The following is a 25,131-nucleotide window of genomic DNA, read 5'->3' as shown; positions in this document are numbered from 1 at the left end:
CTTCTCTAATTTCATGGAGGATGATGGAGTGTTCTTGATGCTCCACCCTTAGTTGTCCCATGTTGGAACTCAATTCTCCTAGGGAGGTGTTTAGTTGCTCCCAATAGTTTTGTGGAGGAAAGTGCATCCCTTGAGGTATCTCAGGGATCTCATGATGAGTGGGGTCTCTTGTGTGCTCCATCCTCTTTTTAGTGATGGGCTTGTCTTCATCAATAGGGGTGTCTCCCTCTATGTCAACTCCAACTGAATAACAGAGGTGACAAATGAGATGAGGGAAGGCTAACCTTGCCAAGGTGGATGACTTGTCCGCCACCTTATAGAGTTCTTGAGCTATAACCTCATGAACTTCTATTTCTTCTCCAATCATGATGCTATGAATCATGATAGCCTGGTCTATGGTAACTTCGGACTGGTTGCTAGTGGGAATGATTGAGCGTTGGATAAACTCTAACCATCCTCTAGCTACGGGTTTGAGGTCATGCCTTCTCAATTGAACCGGCTTCCCTCTTGAATCTCTCTTCCATTGGGCGCCCTCTTCACATATGACTGTGAGGACTTGGTCCAACCTTTGATCAAAGTTGACCCTTCTAGTGTAAGGATGTTCATCTCCTTGCATCATGGGCAAATTGAATGCCAACCTTACACTTTCCGGACTAAAATCCAAGTATTTCCCCCGAACCATAGTAAGATAATTCTTTGGATCCGGGTTCACACTTTGATCATGGTTCTTGGTGATCCATGCATTGGCATAGAACTCTTGAACCATCAAGATTCCGACTTGTTGAATGGGGTTGGTAAGGACTTCCCAACCTCTTCTTCGGATCTCATGTCGGATCTCCGGATATTCACCCTTTTTGAGTGAAAAAGGGACATCGGGGATCACCTTCTTCAAGGCCACAACTTCATAGAAGTGGTCTTGATGCACCCTTGAGATGAATCTTTCCATCTCCCATGACTCGGAGGTGGAAGCTTTTGCCTTCCCTTTCCTCTTTCTAGAGGTTTCTCCGGCCTTGGATGCCATAAATGGTTATGGAAAAACAAAAAGCAATGCTTTTACCACACCAAACTTAAAATGTTTGCTCGTCCTCGAGCAAAAGAAGAAAGAAGAGAGTAGAAGAAGAAGAAATGAAGGAGATGGGAATGGCTTTTGTTTTCGGCCAAGAAGGGGAAGAAGTAGTGTTTAGGTTGTGTGAAAATGAAGGAGTGAAGGAGGGTTTATATAGGAGTGGGGGAAGGGTAGGGTTCGGTCAATTGAGGGTGGGTTTGGGTGGGAAAGTGATTTGAATTTGAATGGTGAGGTAGGTGGGGGTTTATGAAGGATGGATGTGAGTGGTGAAGAGAAAGAAGGGATTTGATAGGTGAAGGGTTTTTGGGGAAGAGGTGTTGAGGTGATTGGTGAATGGGTGAAGAAGAGAGAGAGTGGTGGGGTAGGTAAGGATCCTGTGGGGTCCACAGATCCTGAGGTGTCAAGGAAAAGTCATTCCTGCACCAAATGGCAAGCAAAATCTCGTTTTGTGCCAATTCTGGCGTTAAATGCCGGGCTGGTGCCCATTTCTGGCGTTTAACGCCAGCTTCTTGCCCTTTTCTGGCGTTTAACGCCAGTCTGGTGCCCCTTTCTGGCGTTAAACGCCCAGAATGGTGCCAGACTGGGCGTTAAACGCCCAACAGCTAGCCTCACTGGCGTTTAAACGCCAGTGGGTTCTTCCTCCAGGGTGTGCTGTTTTTCTTTCTGTTTTTCATTCTGTTTTTGCTTTTTTCATTGATTTTGTGACTTCTCATGATCATCAACCTACAAAAAACATAAAATAACAAAAGAAAATAGTCAATTATAAACATTGGGTTGCCTCCCAATAAGCGCTTCTTTAATGTCATTAGCTTGACAGAGGGCTCTCATGGAGCCTCAGAAATGCTCAGAGCTATGTTGGAACCTCCCAACACCAAACTTAGAGTTTGAATGTGGGGGTTCAACACCAAACTTAGAGTTTGGTTGTGGCCTCCCAACACCAAACTTAGAGTTTGACTGTGGGGGCTCTGTTTGGCTCTATTTTGAGAGAAGCTCTTCATGCTTCCTCTCCATGATGACAGAGGGATATCCTTGAGCCTTAAACACCAAGGATTCTTCATTCACTTGAATGATCAACTCTCCTCCATCAACATCAATCACAGCCTTTGCTGTGGCTAGGAAGGGTCTGCCAAGGATGATGGATTCATCCATGCTCTTCCCAGTCTCTAGGACTATGAAATCAGTAGGGATGTAATGGTCTTCAACTTTTACCAAAACATCCTCTACAAGTCCATAGGCTTGTTTTCTTGAGTTGTCTGCCATCTCTAGTGAGATTTTTGCAGCTTGCACCTCAAAGATTCCTAACTTCTCCATTACAGAGAGAGGCATGAGGTTTACACTTGACCCTAAGTCACACAAGGCCTTCTTGAAGGTCATGGTGCCTATGGTACAAGGTATTGAAAACTTTCCAGGATCCTGTCTCTTTTGAGGCTGTTTCTGCCTAGACAAGTCATCCAGTTCTTTGGTGAGCAAAGGGGGTTCATCCTCCCAAGTCTCATTTCCAAATAACTTGTCATTCAACTTCATGATTGCTCCAAGGTATTTAGCAACTTGCTCTTCAGTGACATACTCATCCTCTTCAGAGGAGGAATACTCATCAGAGCTCATGAATGGCAGAAGTAAGTCCAATGGAATCTCTATGGTCTCAATTTGAGCCTCAGACTCCCATGGTTCCTCATTGGGGAACTCATTGGAGGCCAGTGGACGTCCATTGAGGTCTTCCTCAGTGGCGTTCACTACCTCTCCTTCCTCCCAAAATTCGGCCATGTTGATGGCCTTGCACTCTCCTTTTGGATTTTCTTCTGTGTTGCTTGGAAGAGTACTAGGAGGGAGTTCAGTAATTTTCTTGCTCAGCTGACCCACTTGTCCCTCCAAATTTCTAATGGAGGACCTTGTTTCAGTCATGAAACTTTGAGTGGTTTTGATTAGATCAGAGACCATGGTTGCTAAGTCAGAGTTATTCTGCTTAGAACTCTCTGTCTGTTGCTGAGAAGATGATGGAAAAGGTTTGCCATTGCTAAACCTGTTTCTTCCACCATTATTATTATTGAAACCTTGTTGAGGTCTCTGTTGATCCTTCCATGAGAAATTTGAATGATTTCTCCATGAAGGATTATAGGTGTTTCCATAGGGTTCTCCCATGTAATTCACCTCTTCCATTGAAGGGTTCTCAGGATCATAAGCTTCTTCCTCAGATGAAGCTTCCTTAGTACTGCTTGGTGCATTTTGCATTCCAGACAGACTTTGAGAAATCATATTGACTTGTTGGGTCAATATTTTGTTCTGAGCCAATATGGCATTCAGAGTGTCAATCTCAAGAACTCCTTTCTTCTGACTAGTCCCATTGTTCACAGGATTTCTTTCAGAAGTGTACATGAATTGGTTATTTGCAACCATTTCAATCAGCTCTTGAGCTTCTGTAGGCGTCTTCTTCAGATGAAGAGATCCTCCAGCAGAGCTATCCAAAGACATCTTGGACAGTTCAGAGAGACCATCATAGAAAATACCTATGATGCTCCATTCAGAAAGCATGTCAGAGGGACACTTTCTGATTAATTGTTTGTATCTTTCCCAAGCTTCATAGAGGGATTCTCGTTCCTTCTGTCTGAAGGTTTGGACTTCCACTCTAAGCTTACTCAATTTTTGAGGTGGAAAGAACTTTGCCAAGAAGGCATTGACTAGCTTTTCTCAAGAGTCCAGGCTTTCTTTAGGTTGAGAGTCCAACCATGTCCTAGCTCTGTCTCTTACAGCAAAAGGGAATAGCATAAGTCTGTAGACCTCAGGGTCAACCCCATTAGTCTTGACTGTGTCACAGATTTGCAAGAATTCAGCTAAAAACTGATGAGGATCTTCCAATGGAAGTCCATGGAACTTGCAATTCTGTTGCATTAGAGAAACTAATTGAGGCTTAAGCTCAAAGTTGTTTGCTCCAATGGCAGGGATAGAGATGCTTCTCCCATAGAAGTCGGGAGTAGGTGCAGTAAAGTCACCCAGCACCTTCCTTGCATTGTTGGCATTGTTGTTGTTTTCGGCTGCCATGGGTTCTTCTTCTTTGAAGATTTCTGTTAGGTCCTCTACAGAGAATTGTGCCTTAGCTTCTCTTAATTTTCGCTTCAAGGTCCTTTCAGGTTCAGGATCAGCCTCAACAAGAATGCTTTTGTCCTTGCTCCTGCTCATAAGAAAGAGAAGAGAACAAGAAAATGTGGAATCCTCTATGTCACAATATAGAGATTCCTTGAGGTGTCAGAGGAAAAGAAAAATGGAAGACAGAAGTAGAAAATTCGAACTTATCAAAGATGAAGTTCGAATTTTGCATTAAGGAATAGTGTTAGTCCATAAATAGAAGGATGTGAGAAGAAGAGAAGTAATTTTCGAAAATTAAGTAAAAGAATTTGAAAACATTTTTGAAAAACTTTAAGAATTTTCGAAAATGAAAGTGGAAAAGAAATCAAGTGATTTTTGAAAAAGATTTTGAAATTAGAAATCAAAAAGATTTGATTGAAAACTATTTTGAAAAAGATGTGGTTAAGAAGATATGATTAGTTTAAAAAAATGTGATTGAGAAGATATGATTTGAAAAACATTTTTAAAAGATTTGATTTTGAAAATCAATGACTTGGCTAACAAGAAAAGATATGATTCAAACATTAAACCTTTCTCAACAGAAAAGGCAACATACTTGAAATGTTGAACCAAATCATTAATTGATAGCAAGTATTATTTTTTTTTTAAAAAAAGGAAAGAAATTAATTTTGAAAACATATGATTGAAAAGATATGATTTGAAAAAGATTTGATTTTGAAAAAGTTTGAAAATTTGAAAAAAGATTTGCATTGAAAACAAAATCTTCCCCCTTGTGCCATCCTGGCGTTAAACGCCCAGAATGGTTCACATTCTGGCATTTAACGCCCAAAACTATACCCTTTTGGGCGTTAAACGCCCAACCAGGTACCCTGGCTGGCGTTTAAACGCCAGTCTGTCCTTCTTCACTGGGCGTTTTGAACGCCCAGCCTTTTCTGTGCAATTCCTCTGCTGTATGTTCTGAATCTTCAATTCTCTGTATTATTGACTTGAGAAGACACAAATTTAAAATATTTTTGGATTTTTAATAATCAAGATGCAACTAAAATCAAATAACAATGCATGCAAGACACCAAACTTAGCAGTTTGTATACTATTGACACTAATGAGAATGCATATGAGACACATAAACACTCAAGTCAAGAGAATTCAAAGATCAAAGTAAGAAATCATCAAGAATTATTTGAAGATCCTTAAGACACATGAATGAATGCATGCAATTGACACCAAACTTAAAATGATACTCTAGACTCAAACAAGAAATATTTTTGGATTTTATGATTTTGTGAAATTTTTTTTTTTCGAAAATAAAGTGGAAAAAGAAGATAAAGGTATCAAAATTCTTAATGAGAATTCCAGGAATCAGTGCAATGCTAGTCTAAGACTCCGGTCCAGGAATTAGACATGGCTTCACAGCCAGCCAAGCTTTCAAAGAAAGCTTCGGTCCAAAACACTAGACATGGCCAATGGCCAGCCAAGCCTTAGCAGATCACTGCTCCAAAAGCAAGATTGATAGAAATCATCAAGCTCTTGTGATGATAAGTTGAAACCTCGGTCCAATGGAATTAGACATGGCTTCACAGCCAGCCAGATTTCAACAAATCATCATGAAACTCTAGAATTCATCTTCAAGAATTTCGAAAAAAAAATACCTAATCTAAGCAACAAGATGAACCGTCAGTTGTCCAAACTCAACAATCCCCGGCAACGGCGCCAAAAACTTGGTATGCGAAATTGTGATCAATACTTTTCACAAATCAAATAATCCCTAGTAATGGCCCCAAAAACTTGGTGCTCAATACCATGGCATAAACACAACTTCGCACAACTAACCAGCAAGTGTACTGGGTCGTCCAAGTAATAAACCTTACGCGAGTAAGGGTCGATCCCACAGAGATTGTTGGTATGAAGCAAGCTATGGTCACCTTGTAAATCTTAGTCAGGAAAACTCAAATGGGTATGGTGATATGCGAATAAAACATAAAGATAAAGATAGAGATACTTATGTAATTCATTGGTAGGAATTTCAGATAAGTGTATGAAGATGCCTTCCCTTCCGTCTCTCTGCTTTCCTACTGTCTTCATCCAATCCTTCTTCCTCCTTTCCATGGCAAGCTTAAGCAAGGGTTTCACCGTTGTCAGTGGCTACCTCCCATCCTCTCAGTGGAAATGTTCAACGCACCCTGTCACGGCACGGCTATCCATCTGTCGGTTCTCAATCAGGCCGGAATAGAATCCAGTGATTCTTTTGCGTCTGTCACTAACGCCCCGCCCTCAGGAGTTTGAAGCACGTCACAGTCATTCAATCATTGAATCCTACTCAGAATACCACAGACAAGGTTAGACCTTCCGGATTCTCTTGAATGCCGCCATCAGTTCTAGCCTATACCACGAAGACTCTGATCTCACGGAATGGCTGGCTCGTTTGTCAGGCGAGCACTCGGTTGTCAGGCGATCAACCATGCATCGTGTATCAGGAATCCAAGAGATATTCACCCAATCGAAGGTAGAACGGAGGTGGTTGTCAATCACACGTTCATAGGTGAGAATGATGATGAGTGTCACGGATCATCACATTCATCAAGTTGAAGAACAAGTGATATCTTAGAACAAGAACAAGCGGAATTGAATAGAAGAACAATAGTAATTGCATTAATACTCGAGGTACAGCAGAGCTCCACACCTTAATCTATGGTGTGTAGAAACTCCACCGTTGAAAATACATAAGAACAAGGTCTAGGCATGGCCGAATGGCCAGCCTCCCAATGATCTAAGAACTAGATGTCCAAAGATGATCTAGAGATCTAAAGTGATCAAAAGATTCCAAGATTAAAAATACAATGGTATAATGTCTTACTTATAGAAAACTAGTAGCCTAGGGTGTACAGAGATGAGTAAAAGACATAAAAATCCACTTCCGGGCCCACTTGGTGTGTGCTTGGGCTGAGCAATGAAGCATTTTCGTGTAGAGACTCTTCTTGGAGTTAAACGCCAGCTTTTATGCCAGTTTGGGCGTTTAACTCCCATTTTGGTGCCAGTTCCGGCGTTTAACGCTGGGAATTCTGAGGGTGACTTTGTACGCCGGTTTGGGCCATCAAATCTTGGGCAAAGTATGAACTATCATATATTGCTGGAAAGCCCAGGATGTCTACTTTCCAACGCCGTTGAGAGCGCGCCAATTGGGCTTCTGTAGTTCCAGAAAATCCACTTCGAGTGCAGGGAGGTCAGAATCCAACAGCATCTGCAGTCCTTTTCAGTCTCTGAATCAGATTTTTGCTCAGGTCCCTCAATTTCAGCCAGAAAATACCTGAAATCACAGAAAAACACACAAACTCATAGTAAAGTCCAGAAAAGTGAATTTTAACTAAAAACTAATAAAAGTATACTAAAAACTAACTAGATCATACTAAAAACATACTAAAAACAATGCCAAAAAGCGTACAAATTATCCGCTCATCAAACGCCGAGTTATAGCGTGTTTCTGGCGTTCAACTCCGGGTCGTGATGTGTTTCTGGCGTTTAACTCCAGACAGCAGCATGATCTTGGCGTTGAGCGCCACTTTACGTCGTCAATTCCCGAATAAAGTATGGACTATCATATATTGCTGGAAAGCTCTGGATGTCTACTTTCCAACGTCGTTAAGAGCGCGCCATTTGGAGTTTTGTAGCTCCAGAAAATCCATTTTGAGTGCAGGGAGGTCAGATTCCAACAGCATCAGCAGTCCTTTGTCAGCCTCCTATCAGAGTTTTGCTCAAGTCCCTCAATTTCAGTCAGAAATTACCTGAAATCACAGAAAAACACACAAACTCATAGTAAAGTCTAGAAATGTGAATTTAACATAAAAACTAATGAAAACATCCCTGAAAGTAGCTTAAACTTACTAAAAACTACCTAAAAACAATGCCAAAAAGCGTATAAATTATCCGCTCATCACTTACCTGTTATATTCACTACCTACTGTAATTGTATCATATTTGTGTTTGTCATTGTCTGTTTTGTTTGTCTATGTGATTCTACCGGTATTTTGAAGGATGGTGGAGGAAGGTGAATAGTTGTGGGTTCAACTTAAACTTTAGTTATGATTAAGAACATTAGGAGATACCCCACTTATGGCTACTGTTTTAAATCTTTATGTTTTAAACACTAAATGTCAGAGTTCTAGGATTGCCTCTAACTTTTTTGGGACCTTATATATTATGTATATGGGCATCACTACTATGCTGAGAACCTCCAGTTCTCATTCCATACGTGTTGTTGTTTTTCAGATGCAGGTTGAGAAGCACCACACTGTGTATTCTGAAGACTCTGAGAAAGTGAAGAACTCTTGGGACTCAGGGTTATATTTTGTTTATATTTATATATGTATATAGATTCTCCACCTTGTATTTTATGTTTGTGCCTCTTAGAGGTTGGCTCAGAGAAACAGGTTGTCGGTTTTCTGTTTTGAGTTACTTTGGGGTGTCTATATATTTATATGTATACTCTGGTCGATCTTTGCTTCGCAGACCGAGCCTAGAGCTTGTTAATTGCATACTTGGAACTCTGATCTTATATATATGTAATCTTTTTCGTTTGATCTTATCAACCTTTCTAATTCTATCCGATCGTGAGTGTATCCGATCGAGCTTGTATTGCGTTGTTCTGCTTGACTTAAGCATAAAATTAAGTGTGGTAGGGTGTTATAGAAAACATAATCATTCTAAAATAACTCCAAACATATTATTAGTTATAAAAACTTCACCAGAAACATAAGAACTTTGAATTATATCTCAGAAAACTAATGAAAAAGATATCTAAAAAAGACTAAAGATGCCTAAGCATTAATACACCAAACATAAAACTTTGCTTGTTCTCAAGTAAAAAGGATTTATCGACTTATTAGACTCGGGGACTGTCAAAAACGTTAAAGTTTTATTGACTTAAAACTTTAGCCAATGTTGCAATGCATCCAGTCTCCATTGCAACACATCCAAAACTACAGATTTTACCCTTTCTTGTTCGATATATTAACTTATCGGGAATTGTCACTTCTATATAAATGCCATCTAATATTCCCAAGCAATCTTATAATTCATAGAAAATTATGACTTTAAGATAGACAATCCTTTTAGTCGAAAAACAAATTACACACATAATCCATTTAGGTTTATTTTAAACTTTTTTCCATGTTAGGTCTATGCAATTCTCTTCAACCGGTCAAGTTTTGGCAAATAACAAGTTTTGAATACGTATAACGTTCTTTAAAATCTTATTAAAATACTTATTAACTATTTTTTCAGACTTACAAAATCTAACTTGTAGACTATGATTTTTCTTGTGATGCATTAAGATAATTAAAAAAGTTACAATTTGCTCAAACAAACTTATTTGACTATTCTCTCGAAATTCTCCTTAGACTTAAAGCAACTCGCATAAATTAACAAATATATTTATTTTCATTCTTAACTCCTAAATACAATTTCTATCGCCCTCTCACTAACGATATGTTCTAATACATCACATCAAATTTTACTATTCATCTTTCCACGCCTAAGGACAATTGCTGAATACTTCTATTTCTAAAGTACGCGAATAATGCAAGAACAAAGAACAACATCAAATTATCAAGCCTTAATCTCATCATTTGATAAAAATCTAACACATCATTTTACAATTTTCGAATGTTTCATTCCTTCCTAATAAAATAATCATTTCAATCAAAACAAGCATAAATATTTAATTTAATCTACATCAAAACTAATTTAATATTCAGAAACAATTTTCATGAAATTAAAATGAAATTAGATACAATGCACAAATTTCTAGAGCTTGCATACACAAAGAATGCACTCACAAATTGTGATATTCATTTCGAAAAACCTTTTCCTCACATCTACGTGACTTCTAAGTGCAATATTTTTTAAAGATGATAAGCTCATATGCTACAACCTTTTATATATAACTATCAAATGCTTATGCATTTAAAAGAAAATAAAAACTTAGATGCACAAAAAAATAGCTGCAAGTTTTCAGCTTCAAAATAATTCCAACTTATTTCATGAAATTGAAATAGGCACAGAATAAATAACTCTGTATTGTGTCAAAGTAAATTATGACCCTTACTCACCAAAATTAATTCAAATTTTAAAGCATGCCAAATTCATTAGGAAGTAAATTATACAATTCTTTGCTTAAGAAAAAATATATAAATAAAAGGACCAATGATACATATAAAATAACTAGAGCAAAATAAATTGAAAAGCATATAGTAGTAAATCATATCTCTGAAGCATGGGTCTTAGAATGTTTAAATAATATTTTTTATTTAAAAATGGAGAAAAATAAATTCGCTATTTGTTTTTCCTAAAAATTTCATTCCACAATCTAATCTACCTTCTTAATCCCACTCTATACAAGATGCTTATATTAAGAAAATGACTAAGAGTCTAAGACCTTGATATTTCTTTTTATATTTTTAACCAAAAAACTTTAGTCTTTTTGAGTCTTTGTCATTATTTATTAAATATTGTCTCCAAGTGATCTTTTAGAGTGTATTTAGATGTAAGATAGAAAATAAAAGAAAAGAAAATAAGAGAAAAAATAAAACAAAAAAATAAATAAAAGAAAAAAGTAGATTTTTTTATATGTTGTTTGGATGAAAAGAAAATGAATAAAAAATAGAGAGAATTTTTTTTTTGGATAAAAAGAAAATTGAGAAGAGAGAAAATGAAAGTAGAATAAATTTATGTTAATACCCTTTTTATATTATATATAAATTATATATTACTAATGTATTTAAGTCATTTTTTCAAAAAAATATTTATACATTTTATTTTTTTATTTTTTAAATTTTTTGTTTATTTTAATTGCTTCTTATTAGGTGCATACTTTTTTTTAGCTTCTGATTAACAGAAAAGATGTGTCATCTTTACGTTGTTTTTAAATAATCTTACTATAATTTTATTTTGTAATATTCTATTTTGATATGTGATTCACAATTAATATTTTTTTGTGATTCACAATTAATATATACGTTGTTCGTGTATGTGGTTTATACGTTGATGCCTTTATTGATTCTCTTTATTTTTTTTTTGTGTGTCTCTTTGTTGCTCTTTATTTTAGTTATATTCATTGATTTCTTTGTATTGATATATTCTTTTTATTTGAAATATCGTAACAATTTAGAGTGTATGTTGTGATTCATGTGATATTCGTTAATTTGGTATATCTTTTTAGATGGTTCATTTTATAATGTGTTTAAGGAGTTGACTTAAAATTATAATATGGTATATAAATTTATAATATGATTTATAATATGCTAAACTATTAGGATATTATCATATAGATATTTTTTATTTGTCCATTAGATTCAACTATATAAGATCTTGAAAATTATGCAATTATGTAATTAGTTATTTTTTTCATATAATTATTATATTCATCATTTATATTAGTGAGACTATTTTCATTATTAATATTTATAAATATGCTATTATTTGTATAATTGATTGAATCATCTTATTTGTTTAAATTTAATTCTATTGAATTAATTATTCAAGATGCCATCACTATTTCTATTTTTAAAGAATTTTTTTAATATTATTTAACAATTCTAATAACATAATAACAATTAAAAAATACAAAACAAAAATTTTTTTAAAGTGAAAATAAGGAAAAAAGAATAAATTTATTTAATAATTTTTCAGGATATATATGTTTTTTTATAGATAATTATTGAGGCATGATAAATTATTAAATTCTAAGAATAATTATTAAGGATAAATGATATTATAATTAAAAATAATATCAATTTAAATTATATACAAATAAATTATACCAAACATAACAAATTAAAAGGGTTATTTTTGAAAGAATATAGTTTATAATATTTAATTTTTTACTATTTATTAAAAAAAGTATAATTACTTAACAATATTTATTTTTTAAATTTACTGCAATTTTATTCTTTTTTTTTTTACAAAATTTTACTCATGATGGTAATTCTTCTAATGGTGTAAATGCAGAAAATTATATTTTTAATTTTTGATAAATCGATATATTATTAATAATGAATAGTAATTAACCCCTCATATTTTTAATCAAAGCATTTTGACGATAGTTTCTATTTATAGATATTAATAGATGATTGTTTCTTTAAAAAAAATGCATTATGATTTTACGTTATTCCATAATTAACAATAATACTTGATTATTTCTTTAAAAATAAATCGCATTATGATTTTAGGTTATTTCCCGATAATAATTAATGCTCATAATATTGAATTACTCTAAATTTTTTATTTTCTATCGTTAGTAGTTAATCTCAAATTAAAAAGATTATGTTAAATTGTTGAATAGTCCAAGTATAATTAGAGTTAATTTAGTTTATTTGTTTATTTATATAATTGATTGAAAGCATAAATGATAAATAATACAAATAAATAATTAGAAAAATAGAATGTTAGTAATTACTTAAAATAAATAACAAAATAAGTTATAGGGTATTACTTTATTTAAATTATTAATAATTAAAAGAATAAAAGGTCAGTAATTATTTTTAAATAGACATTAAATTTAGTTTTATAGTACTAATTTATTTGAGTTGTTAATAAAATTTTATAATTTTTAGATTTATATCTATTCAATTTATGTAATTTATTTTATTCTACTTTAATAAAAAATTGAGACGTGCATTTTTAATTATTTATTTAGAAATTATAGCGAAATGAGTTATATCAATTAAAATTAATTATTGATAATTGATATCAATTAATTGATTGTATTAATTTGTAAGTTGAATAATGTATAATAAATGTTGTGAAATTAATTATAATAAATTAATAATTAATAAATAAAAACTAAAAGAGACTTTTTTATTACTTTTTAATGGCTATATGTTTTTATAATTTCACTTTCTCTTTATCTCATCCTTTCACATTTATTTCTTTTAATTTATTGAACTAAATCAATTACACTAATTATTTGTATTAACTAATTAAGTACTTTTTAATGGGTTATTATAATTGTGTCTTTAGACTATAGGTTAAAAATATTATAAAAAATATTTTATAAAAATTGTTGAAAAATAAATATTTTTAAAATGTGTCCTTAAGACACAAATTAACTAAATTATTTTTCAATTTAATGTGTTTGATTCATTCAATTGTATTAATTATAACTAATCAATTATGTAATTTGATTTTGATTAGGATAAATATTTCATCATTTAATATTTTATTTGATTCATTAAATTATATTAATCATAACTTCAAATATTTAATTTAATTTGAGTAAATATCAAATTATTTTAATTTTTTATTCATTAAACCAAATTAATTATAACTAATTTATTATTTAATTTGATCGAGATAAATATTAAATTATTTAATAAATAATATATAAAGCAATGAAATAAATGAACTCAATTAATTCAATTTATTATCTTATTATTTTATATATCCCTTTTCTTCCTCTCTATTCTATATTTCAGGTAAAATATTTATAATTTTTTATTTTTGTTTTTTTATCTTAATTTTGTTAATATTTTTCTATGATTTTGTTTTATATTAATTCTTTTTTTTATTTATTTTGATTAATAATTCTTAAGGGTATTAATTTATTTAAAGATAATTTAAATTTTTTGTAATATTTTTATAAAAGTTGATTAATAGGTTCTTCATTAAAATATTTTTTTGAAAATTTTTTAGTAAGATTATATTTTAATTTTTCTCTTTCATCCTTTGTATTAATTAATTATATTAATTTTTTATTGTAATACATTTTTTATCTACTCCACACATGATCTTTTCTATCTTCTTTTACTTTTTTTAATTGCTATTTTTACTTTATTTTTAATTATTTATTTTACTTTTACTCCTCATGTATAGATTTATTATAATTCATCATAGGTTCTTTTTTAATTTAAGTGACTTTTTAGGTTATATTTTACCGTAGATACTTTTATTTTGTTTAGTGTATTTTTTTTAGTCTGTGCTTAATATAATAATTTGTAAATATCTATTCTATTATATAAAAATTAAATTTCTGCACTTAATGATAAAAATGTCGTGATATGTTTCTGATGATGGTGTTTTTCGATTTATTTCTTTTAACTCATTAAATTCAATTTATTATAATAAATTAATTATATCAACTAATTGATTTGGTTAATTATTTAAATATCATACAATTTATTATAATTTCTATCAATCAATTAATTATAATTCAAATTGAATTAAAATATCACTATTAGAAAAAAACTGTTAATATGTGTATGAATAAAGTCGGGATTGAGAAATATATATAGATATAAAAAATAAAAAATTATTGCACGATTGTTGAATAAAAAATAATCATATATATAATTATTTAACAAAATTAATATATATGTAAACATAAATAAAAAAATTATTATAATTTTTGAAAATTACACATGAATTTTTTTCTCTCAAATAAATTTATTCTAATTATATTACAATTAGCTCATGAATAATGCATGATTATATTAATTTAAGAAAATATCTTCATTATAATTATATCAAATCAATATTTAATGCGTTATTAAACTACTTATCAATCATCAATATTTTTAATCATTCTAATTATATCAATTGATATAGTTCTAATTCTCATTTAAGTGCAATAATTTTATTAGGAGATAGTTAATGCACACACTAATAGTGACCCATTTAATAATAATAATAATAATAATAATAATAATAATAATAATAATAATAATAATAATAATAATAATAATAATAATAATAATAATAATAATAATAATAATAATAATAATAAAAAGGTCTACACGATACATGCATTATATTTTAAAAAGGTAAAATATATTTTAAAAAAAATTAGGGTATCAATAATCAATTGTGATAAATATCAATATCAATAATTAATTCTTATAATTATTTTTGTACTACCAAAAACTACATATAGTATTTTTATTTATAGAATAAAAAAGGTTGTGATTCATAACATTTTCGTAAAGTTATATTGTATGGATACAAAATTAATTAGATAATAAATTGAATTTTAATTAATATATTTTATTTTCTGCTCATATTTTTTATTAATTATTTTACTTTTTATAATTACAGTAAATATTGAATGTAAAAAAGAAAAAAATAATATTGAATGTTATCTATTTTATTTATTTAGAGTCGTAATTAAATTTGATATAATTATAGCAAGTATCTAGAATTAATAATAACATGATACTATAATTTTAAGTTGTATAATATAATAAAAAATGTAGTAATTTATGTATGCTTCCTATATAGCAATAATATTATATATATTTATATCTCCTCTTTTAGCTCTTTCCTAAACATATTGGCATATATATAATTAATGTCGATAACATATATATTGAGTAAGTATCTCTATTGAATTAATCATAAAGGTTAATAAAATATAATGACATAATAAATTTCACCTAATTGTAGTAAGTATCTCCATTGAAAATATTTGCTAATTATTATCATGTATACTTAGTATATATATATAATAATAATAATAATAATAATTAATAGTGAATTGTTATAATTATTTATTTTTTAGAAAATTCGTACTTTAAACATAGATTTTCTTCTGTTTATTATTTCTCATATTTAAGGGCTACTAACTACGATTTTATCAACAGTATTATCTATGGTAGATTATGTAATGAAAAAGTTTGAAAAATAAAGGTAAGAATTATAAGGTTATGGAAAGTCCCTTCTAAATTTGACAAGAACGAGACGACTTACATAAAAATGATTCTCATGGATGATAAGGTAAGTTGATTATTTTCCATGATTCTTTCAAGTAATGCTAGGTCCATTTTATAAATATTTTTTATTCATATTTTAAGTTTATTTGATAAGTAAACCCTTGCACAAATCAAAGAAGTACAATTTTATAGATTTATAAGTGCTAATAGCTTTTATATTTAATTTGTTTTATATTGTGATAATAGCAAATATATTTGTTGGTGGATTTGACTATTACTATATTATATTTATGATCACATTCAGTATATATGTCTGATTTATTGAAGAAAGTATATTATTAAAACCAATTAATAACTATTTTAGAGTTAATCCAATTAACACTAGATTAAAAAAAAAATCAAACAATGCATAACATATTATTTTTTTATTAATCAAATTATTATAATTCAAATTAATTTTAAAAAAATAATTTAAAATTATAATTTCAATCTTATCACATGCATGACACGGATAATTAAACTTGTTATGTTACTAATTCTCTAAAATTTATTTATTTCAGATATTTTTTTTGCACCGCACATTAAAATTTAATTTGCTAAATTATTTTAAAAGATATTTATATTTTTTAAAAATATAAATATTTTATTTTGTATTTGATAAATAAAAAATTCATAACCTTATACTTGCAGTTTTAAAAAGCTAAAAGTGTTTTTAAAATTATTTTGTACTTATTAAAATTAAAAAAATTAATATAATTTTAGGGTAAAAAACTCAAATAAGCCAAGGTGAGCAAAATTTTACACAAATTCACCGAACCAAAATTTGCTTCGTGAATCCACCAATGCACATTTATATGTAGTTCGAACTAACCTGATTCGAACTCCATTTCTACATAATTCAAACCCACAAACACATGCACACACTAATTCGAACCAGCTGGGTTCGAATTATACACAAACACACACACTAATTCGAACAAGTTGGGTTCGAATTATACACTTATTAAAAAAATAATAATTTAAAAATTAAAAAATATATATTTTATTTTATACATTAAAAAGAAGCTAACAAAATATTTAATTTCGAGACTTTTATAAAATATTAATGAGCTATCAATTCGAATTCCATACAATACTCTTTTGTCCATTTTTAATAGCCCATGAATATTTTTTAATAAATTTTTTAAATAAATTTAGAAATGAAAAAAAATATTTTATTCTATACAAAATAATTTTTAAAAAATAACTTAAAAGATGTTATGAGTACTATAAAAGTTTGTAATATTATAGTGATTTAGGTAAATACATGATAAAAATATTTTTCTTTAATTTCTAAATTATTATTGACTATGTAAAGTATTTCTTTAATATCCTAAGTCATTAGGATATTACAAATTTTTATAGTACTCCTAACATTTTTTAAGCCATAAATAATTCGAATCAGTCAAATTTAAATTACTTAGAAACACGTGTATGGGTGTAATTCGAATTTGACTGATTCGAATTATTCATGGTATAATTCGAATTATGTTCTTAAAAAATTAATAATTTATTAAAAAATTTTATAAAAAAATTTATTAAAAAATTAATAATTTAAAAATTAAAAAAGATATATTTTATTTTATACATTAAAAAAAGCTAACAAAATATTTAATTACGAGATTTCTTTAAAATATTAACGAACAATCAATTCGAATTCCATACAATACTCTTTTGTCTATTTTTAATAGCTCATGAATATTTTTTAATAAATTTTTAATAAATTTATTTAAATTATACTACAAAAAATATTTGATCCTATGCAAAACAATTTGTAATATAAAAATTATTAAAAAATGTTAAAAGTACTATAAAAATTTGTAATATCCTACTGACTTAGGATATTAAAGAAATACTCTACATAGTCAATAATAATTTAGAAATTAAAGAAAAAATATTTTTATCATATATTTACCTAAATCACTAGAATATTACAAACTTTTATAGTACTCATAACATCTTTTAAGCCATTTTTTTAAAATTATTTTGTATAGAATAAAATATTTTTTTAATTATTTTATATGGAATAAAATTTTTTCTTTCATTTCTAAATTTATTAAAAAAATTTATTAAAAAATATTCATGAGCTATTAAAAATGGACAAAAGAGTATTGTATGAAATTCGAATTGATAGCTCATTAATATTTTAAAGAAGTTTCGTAATTATATATTTTGTTAGCTTTTTTTTAATGTATAAAATAAAATATATATTTTGTTAATTTTTAAATTATTATTTTTTTAATAAGTGTATAATTCGAATCCAGCTGGGTTCGAATTAGTGTGTGCGTGTGTTTGTGTATAATTCGAACCCAGCTGGTTCGAATTATGTAGAAATGGAGTTCGAATTAAGTTAGTTCGAACTACATATAAATGTGTATTGATGGATTCACAAAGCAAATTTTAATTTCACGAATTTATGTAAAATCTTGCTCCTCTTAATTTATTATTATGATTTGCCCATAATTTTATATATTAATTAATATTTAAATTTAATTCTTATATTAATATCTATTATAATATTTTTAAATTTTAAAAATTATTTTATCAAACATACTTATTATTATTTATACCTATTAAAATTATTTTTAATTTATTTTATTAAACACAATTATTACAAGTTTTAAAAGATTAACTTTTAAAAATTAATTTTTATAAACTATTCTTAAAAACTAAAAACTTTACCAAACTAATCCTGACTCTCCTTTCTTTCAAAAATCAACACAACACCGTCTTCTCTTCCAGGTCCTACCAGTTTGGCACCACCTCAGCCGTCGGCACAAGCTTCTTGCCGCTGCCGATTATCGTTTTTCTTCGAGTCTTCTTCTCGCCGCAGAGTCCATTTCCTTCCTCCGCCAACGCAGGCTTATGTTCAGGTAGCGCCCCCGCCATCATCTGCCCAGTTCTTGAACCCTAGAATCGTTTTTGCACTCGCAAACATATATTATATTATTCTGATGATCAATTCGGTCTTTACAGAACTAACAACGAAGTCGGAATAGATAGTCAAAGATAGGTAGACAGATACATATTGTATTGTATTGGAGAGATGTCGCGAACGCTGGTGCAGCCTATAGGGCAGAAGAGGCTAACCAACGTGGCCGTCGTGCGACTCAAGAAGCACGGCATGCGCTTTGAGATCGCCTGCTACCCTAATACCGTCCTCGCTTGGCGTTCCGGCGTGTAAGCTACCCTTCTACTTATCTTACTGCTGCATATGGTTTTAAATTGGGGTTATCGTACGTTGATTACATATAATTGTCTGAAAATATGGAAATGTAATGCAACTGTAGTGGCACTTTAGATGTAGTCCCAATACGGGTTTGGTTCTATAAGGCTACATTTGGATATTTCTAGTCCTCTCTGTTAGGAAATACAGAAAATTTGTGTCTCTGTTCACTCCATAGCAAATGAGTTTGTGTGTCTTGGTTTCTGTCTCAAAAGCAATATCCAAACTGAAGGTGAAAGGGAGGAGTTTTGTAAATAGAGCAAGTGAGTTCCACAAACATCCTCACTTTTGTAGCTAATTCCTCTTAATTCTGCTGATTAAAACCGTGAACACATGGGTGTGTTTTTGTTTCAGGATCTTGTACATGAGGCACTGAAAATAATTTTTTTGTTTGTAATGCTGAAATTAGTAATAAGTTGAAAATTATGGAGAAACTTTATGATTCGTTTTGGAAATGGAAAATTAATAATGTTGAAAACAGATGACGTATTACATTTGTTTTGCAATAACAGGGAGAAGGACCTGGACGAAGTGTTGCAGTCACATACTGTTTATTCCAATGTTTCCAAAGGAGTTCTTGCCAAGTCAAAGGATTTGATTGCTGCTTTTGGGACTGATGATCAGACCAAGATATGCTTAGAGGTCAGATAAAAGAAAATGACGATAATAATAATCAAGGAAAAAAAATGTTTGGTGTATGATTGACTAATAAAATGCTGTGTTTTGGTTGCAGGTTTTGAAGAAAGGGGAACTTCAGGTTGCCGGGAAAGAAAGGGAATCCTTGCTGTCGAGTCAGTTCAGAGATATTGCCACCATTGTGATGCAAAAGACATACAATCCTGAGACGCAGCGCCCTTACACTATTAGCATGATTGAGCGTCTCATGAGGGATATTCATTTTGCTGTTGATCCAAATAGCAGTTCCAAGAAGCAGGTCAGGGGTCTTTTGCATCACTGTTTCATCTTTACTTTTTAATTGTCAAGCAGTCAAGCTGGTTCCATTTTATAATTATGGTAATTAGTGAAAGTGGAACCTGTTGTTTTTACAGGCTTTGGAGTTGATTCAGGAGCTTCAAAAGCACTACCCTATAAAACGATGTCCATTAAGAATACGAGTTGCTGCTCCTGAGGAGGAAGTGCCTGCCCTTTTAGAGAAGTTGAATGAGTGGAAGTCTACCATTATTTCTAAAGAAGGATCTTCTGGTCAGCTATCTGTTGTAAGTTTTTATTTATCCTTCAATTCTTACAAACAAGTTTGGTATGTGTTTCAATTTATGCTTGGTTAGTCTTGGCAAAGTATATCTTGAAGCAAAACCTATGTTTGGATAAGGTTGTTTTGATGGTATGTGATGATTGATGAATGGAATGGCATGGAATAAGGTTTCCATCACACCGTCATATATGTTGAGATATTGAAAAGCTATGTTTTATAGATAAATCCCTTCTTTTTTTCCCTTTCCTTTTGCCTAGGGGAACTCTTATCTCAATCCTGTATTATCCTTATTATTAAGAACAACAACAACAAAATTGTACAGTACATTGTCTCCAATCTCTTTTTTTTCTGTCAGGTCGGTGTGGCCACATCATTTATTTATTTATTTATACTTTTTTCTTCATTTTGATTGGAAAGCCATTTAAAATCTAAAGATGAATGTTATCCTTGTACCATTAAGATTTATGTCTGATTCTCAAAATCTTGTCTTGTGAGACCTAGTTAGTTTAGTTCAGGTTCTGTTGTGTGTATATGGTTAATCTTGAGTATGCTAAAATCTGGAGGAAAATTGATATGATTTCTGATTGGGTTGCAGATCTTTGAATTAGAACCTGGTCTATATAAGGATTGTCATGACTTCGTTGTGAACAACGTGCATGGAAGATTTGAGGTTCTTACACACACTCTTTATGTGGATGGGGATACCCAAGTAGAACAATACAATGATGACTATGAGGAAATGCCTCCACCGTTGGCCAAAGAAACTCGCGAACATGTGCTTGAATTGAATGATAAACTTCAAAAGCAAACAATTTCATCTACGAGTAGGCCGCCTCTTGAGATGCAACAACAAAAGGCAAACAAGTGCAGCACATGCAATGTTTCTTTTGAGGACTCTAAGCAGTACCGAGAACACCACAAGAGTGAGTGGCACAAACACAATATGAAGCGCAAGACGAGGCAACTCCCACCCCTTACTGAGGAAGAGTGCTTGGCAGACATGGAACTGGGTGACTCAAAATCTGATTTGAAGGATTATTCATTTTGAGTTGATGATCATCGAATTGTAGATGTTACTGGATTATCTAATTCGAGTCTAATGTGTATACTTAGTTCAATTTTGTCTTGGATAGTCTGGGTTATAGTAAAATGCTTACCCTATGCTTACATGGGACTGCTTGAAATAAAAGTACTCCAAAGTAGTCTGCCTTTTCAAGGATAATGCTTCCCGATTTTCTCTCAACATGATGTGTAGATTTCTTTTTGGTGAGGGTAAAAGAAAGAACCAAAAAAAAAAAAGAAAAAAAAAGAAAGGAAAGTAAACAGGAACAAGCTCAGTTCAAGGCTACTGAGGCATATCCCTTTGCCAAATCAGATGCATGGGATCTGGAGGTTGCAACCAACACGAAGAGGCTGAGTCTTCGCTGACCTCTTTCTTTCCCATCCAATCTGCTGCCAACGCTGCCATATTGGCCTCCATTCCAACTAGTTCAAACCGCATCGATCGCCTTTATAGCTGTTTCAGCTTGAAAATACGCTGGATTAAGTTAGCTTCAACATTCTCATGATGGATTCTCCAACAGGATACCAATCCAAAGTCCTCTGGGAGTTAGTCTCACAAATCAGGAGCAAGATGTCAGCCTCTAAAGCAACAAACAACCCTTGCCAAATGCCCAGAGCTCAACATGAAGAATGCTTGTTGATTCGTGAGCATCATTAGTATCTTTTTTATATGATTTTTATGGTATTCTGTTGATTTGTTAGAGGATTTTAATGGATTATACCCCAATTGGATTCTACTTTGAATTTCTGTGGCTATTTGTTGATTAGAGGTAGCATTCGAATGAAGAATTGGTGAAAGATGCTTGAAGAAGCAAAGGAGGCTCATGCGTATGCATCATACATGTGTACGCATCACTGGCACAATACGCATGACTGCAAGAGCTTAACAAGACCAATTCATCTCGGGACAGGTGGCGCTAAACGCCACGACTTGGCGTTTAGCCCCGACAGCTTTCGTAAAATGTGCAAAAGTGTTTGGACTAATGGCACTAAACGCTCAGTCACCAGCGTTCAGTGCCAGGGACGTTGAAAAGCGTGTGACCAATCTATAAGGGTGGCGCTAAACGCCCAATCACCGGCGTTTAGCGCCGAGAGCAAAATTTTGAAGGGCACCACGCATGCAACAAGAATCAACGGAAGGTCTTAGATTTTGATTTTAAATCAAATAACTAATTAAAAAAGATTTGATAGGTTTTAATTTAAGTTTCAAATCAATTTCAATTAAGACTATAAATAGGATAGAGATTCGCTCTCGCCGAGATTTCTCTTCTCCTAATTTTAATTCCGCAATTTACAGTTTTTCTCTCCTAGGGTTTTCTCTGCATTATGAGCCACTAAATGTCCATTGTTAAAGTTAGGAGCTCTGTTTACCTTGCTGGATTAATAATTTATTCTTGTACTCTTGATTAATGCATTGATTCATGTTTAAGAATTGGTTTCGTTCTTCATTCTACGGATTAGTGAGAATTGGAAAATAACTCTAATATAACTTGAATTCTTTTGAATTTTGGAAAAGTTATATCATTAGAATTACAGCTTGAAACCTTTTCTCACAACTCCTTAATTATCAGGACTTAATGAGATACGTGACATATAATTGCATCATTTTTGGGTTCTTAGGGTTTGTGTGGCTTATAAATCAGATATTGAACTTAACTCTCTAGTACAATTTATTGATCAAGAAAAATTGACGGTTGGTTAGATTAGAGGAGATTGAATTGCCTAAGAATAGAAATCCAATCATGTAGAGTTTGCCATAAACTAAATCATTGCATGATCAAGGTAGTCGACATTGAATATTAATCCGGATAAGTAAACATCTCTAAAGCCTTAACTCTATTATCATACCATTTTCTCAACCATTCGCTGTTTGTTTTTCTTAATTTACCATCTTTTATGCTATTTGATTTTCAAAACTCTCATTTCAACTTGTCTAACTAGAACAATTAATCAACCATTGCTTGCTTAGCCCATTAACTCTCGTAGGATCGACACTCACTCACCTGAGATTATTACTTAGTATGACCTGGTGCACTTGTCAGTAAGTTGTGGTTTGAAAATCCATACCACTTGTACCTGGAACTTTCCTTAAACAACCACGAATCCAATTACCATAACTATCATGCATAATAGAGCCATAATCTACTCTGTGTTTCCAGGAAGATGCTTCCATCACAGTTCAGCTTGGAGAATCTACTATCTAGGCAAGTCCAAGAGGGAGGGAGAGGGTAGCAGTTCAAATAGGAAACCGAATTGAGGGCCAATTTCAGGTTTTACATTAGCAATTGAGCTCAGTATGCTACCTCGGCAACATAATTGGTTGAGTTGTTGGAAACTTAATTGTTTCTATCCATCCAACACACCGAATACTACCTACAAAAGTGAAAGGATCCCTCATGCCGAAGCCCAATTCTATCCAAAAGTTAATGTCTTGTTCCAAAAAGATAAGGGTGAAAATCCCAAATTAAACCAGACCGGTTTGACACTTTCAACGTCCCTAAGGAAATGAAGTAATGGAGAAATGATTCTAGATACACCTGCTATCTTTGGCAAAGATCTAAAGGGACAAGGTCCCGACGGTGCCGAAAAGCCACAGTCGAGAGAGTTGAGTGTGATGAGTCAAAATTGATATGCTTGTATATTTGCAAGTGTACCAAATAACTCTAAGTAATACTACGGTAAGTGGATATTGTTCCCATGAGGATTAACAGATTGAATCAAGCAATGTCTAATTGAATCTCTAATTAGATCAATCAAACATTGGGAAGAAGATTGTGAATCTTGAAATAGAATCTCGAAATAGCAAAGAATAGTGAAGGAAAGTGTTGTTTGTGAACGAGAGAATGTTTATGAAGTTGGGAAAGTAATCAGTGAATGAGATGTTAAAAGCTTCGGAGATGTTTAGATCTTAGAAAAAGCAATGCTTATCTTTTTCTACTTTGACTCATGCAAGAATATTTTCACGGCAAATCATCTATAACCAAATTCTAATTCCTTGGTAATTCAATTTTTCTTAAATTAATTAATCGCCAGGTTAAGCACGGTTTCGATTTAAAGTCACATAACTTTCAAAATACTATTATTAGTAAAGTTAAAAATCATGAGAAAGAGTTTCAAACTAATTCCGATATTAAATTTTTCAAAGTAATAACAGAGTTCAAGACAGAATTAGAATATTTTCTAATACTTCTAACCATTAAAGATGAAGAATGACTCAATCTTGAAAAAGTAGAAGAGCATGAATTAAAATAAAGAAAACACTTACATTAGTAATCCATAAAATCAAACAAAGTTCTTAACCTTTAACAGAGGAGGTTTAATTACTCATGATAGAGAAGAAAACAACATAAACTAATGAGATGAAGGATACACATATCACTCATTCCGAATCCCCTTCCTGTGAACCTTGTTTGCTTATTTATATCCTAGCTTCCTAACTTTCGAAATCTAAAAACTAATCTTATCTTCTTATATCCGAAAAATAAGATAACAACTTATTCAAATTCAAAATAATAATTCAAATCTAATCTAGAACTAAATCCTAACAACCAAATATTGTCTTTTTAGAAGAAGTTAATGCTAACTAATCAATTGAGTCTTGAATCTGCGGTTGAGTTTAAAGCTTCTTGGGAATGGCCATTGGACTTGGCGTTGAGCTTGATCCACTAATGTTGGGCTTTGATGAATTCTGGATCCATGAGAGTTGAAAAATCACTTGAAGTGGGGCTCCAAAGTTGGGAGTTGGTTA

The 25,131-nt window shown here is 31.5% G+C and overlaps 2 protein-coding genes across 2 annotated transcripts in view; one reads left to right on the top strand and one right to left on the bottom strand.

Moving 5' to 3' along the window:
• LOC112713075 (protein ANTAGONIST OF LIKE HETEROCHROMATIN PROTEIN 1-like) overlaps nucleotides 1-18,771 on the bottom strand; it is a 49,146-nt gene extending 30,375 nt beyond the window's left edge. The window contains exon 1 of the mRNA XM_025765858.1: nucleotides 18,632-18,771. Within this exon, the coding sequence (XP_025621643.1) occupies nucleotides 18,632-18,771 (140 nt within the window). The remainder of the gene's footprint in view (nucleotides 1-18,631) is intronic.
• On the top strand, nucleotides 18,533-21,543 carry LOC112802039 (uncharacterized). Its single transcript, XM_025845035.3, has 6 exons — nucleotides 18,533-18,755; nucleotides 18,859-19,062; nucleotides 19,621-19,750; nucleotides 19,842-20,042; nucleotides 20,158-20,325; nucleotides 20,917-21,543. The coding sequence occupies exons 2-6, from the start codon at nucleotides 18,929-18,931 to the stop codon at nucleotides 21,367-21,369; spliced, it is 1,086 nt and encodes a 361-aa protein (XP_025700820.1). The 5' UTR covers nucleotides 18,533-18,755; nucleotides 18,859-18,928; the 3' UTR covers nucleotides 21,370-21,543.
• Nucleotides 21,544-25,131: the final 3,588 nt, after the last annotated feature.

The sequence above is a fragment of the Arachis hypogaea genome, chromosome 1, assembly GCF_003086295.3.
Source record: "Arachis hypogaea cultivar Tifrunner chromosome 1, arahy.Tifrunner.gnm2.J5K5, whole genome shotgun sequence".
NCBI lineage: Eukaryota > Viridiplantae > Streptophyta > Magnoliopsida > Fabales > Fabaceae > Arachis > Arachis hypogaea.
This window is presented reverse-complemented; position numbering and strand designations above follow the sequence as displayed.

Excerpts from the sequence above, each read along its gene's own strand:
- LOC112802039 (XM_025845035.3), top strand. The coding sequence starts at position 18,929 with ATGTCGCGAACGCTGGTGCAGCCTATAGGGCAGAAGAGGCTAACCAAC. Across the intron at positions 19,063-19,620 it reads CTCGCTTGGCGTTCCGGCGT|GGAGAAGGACCTGGACGAAG; the intron begins GTAAGCTACCCT and ends TTGCAATAACAG. Across the intron at positions 19,751-19,841 it reads AGACCAAGATATGCTTAGAG|GTTTTGAAGAAAGGGGAACT; the intron begins GTCAGATAAAAG and ends TTTTGGTTGCAG.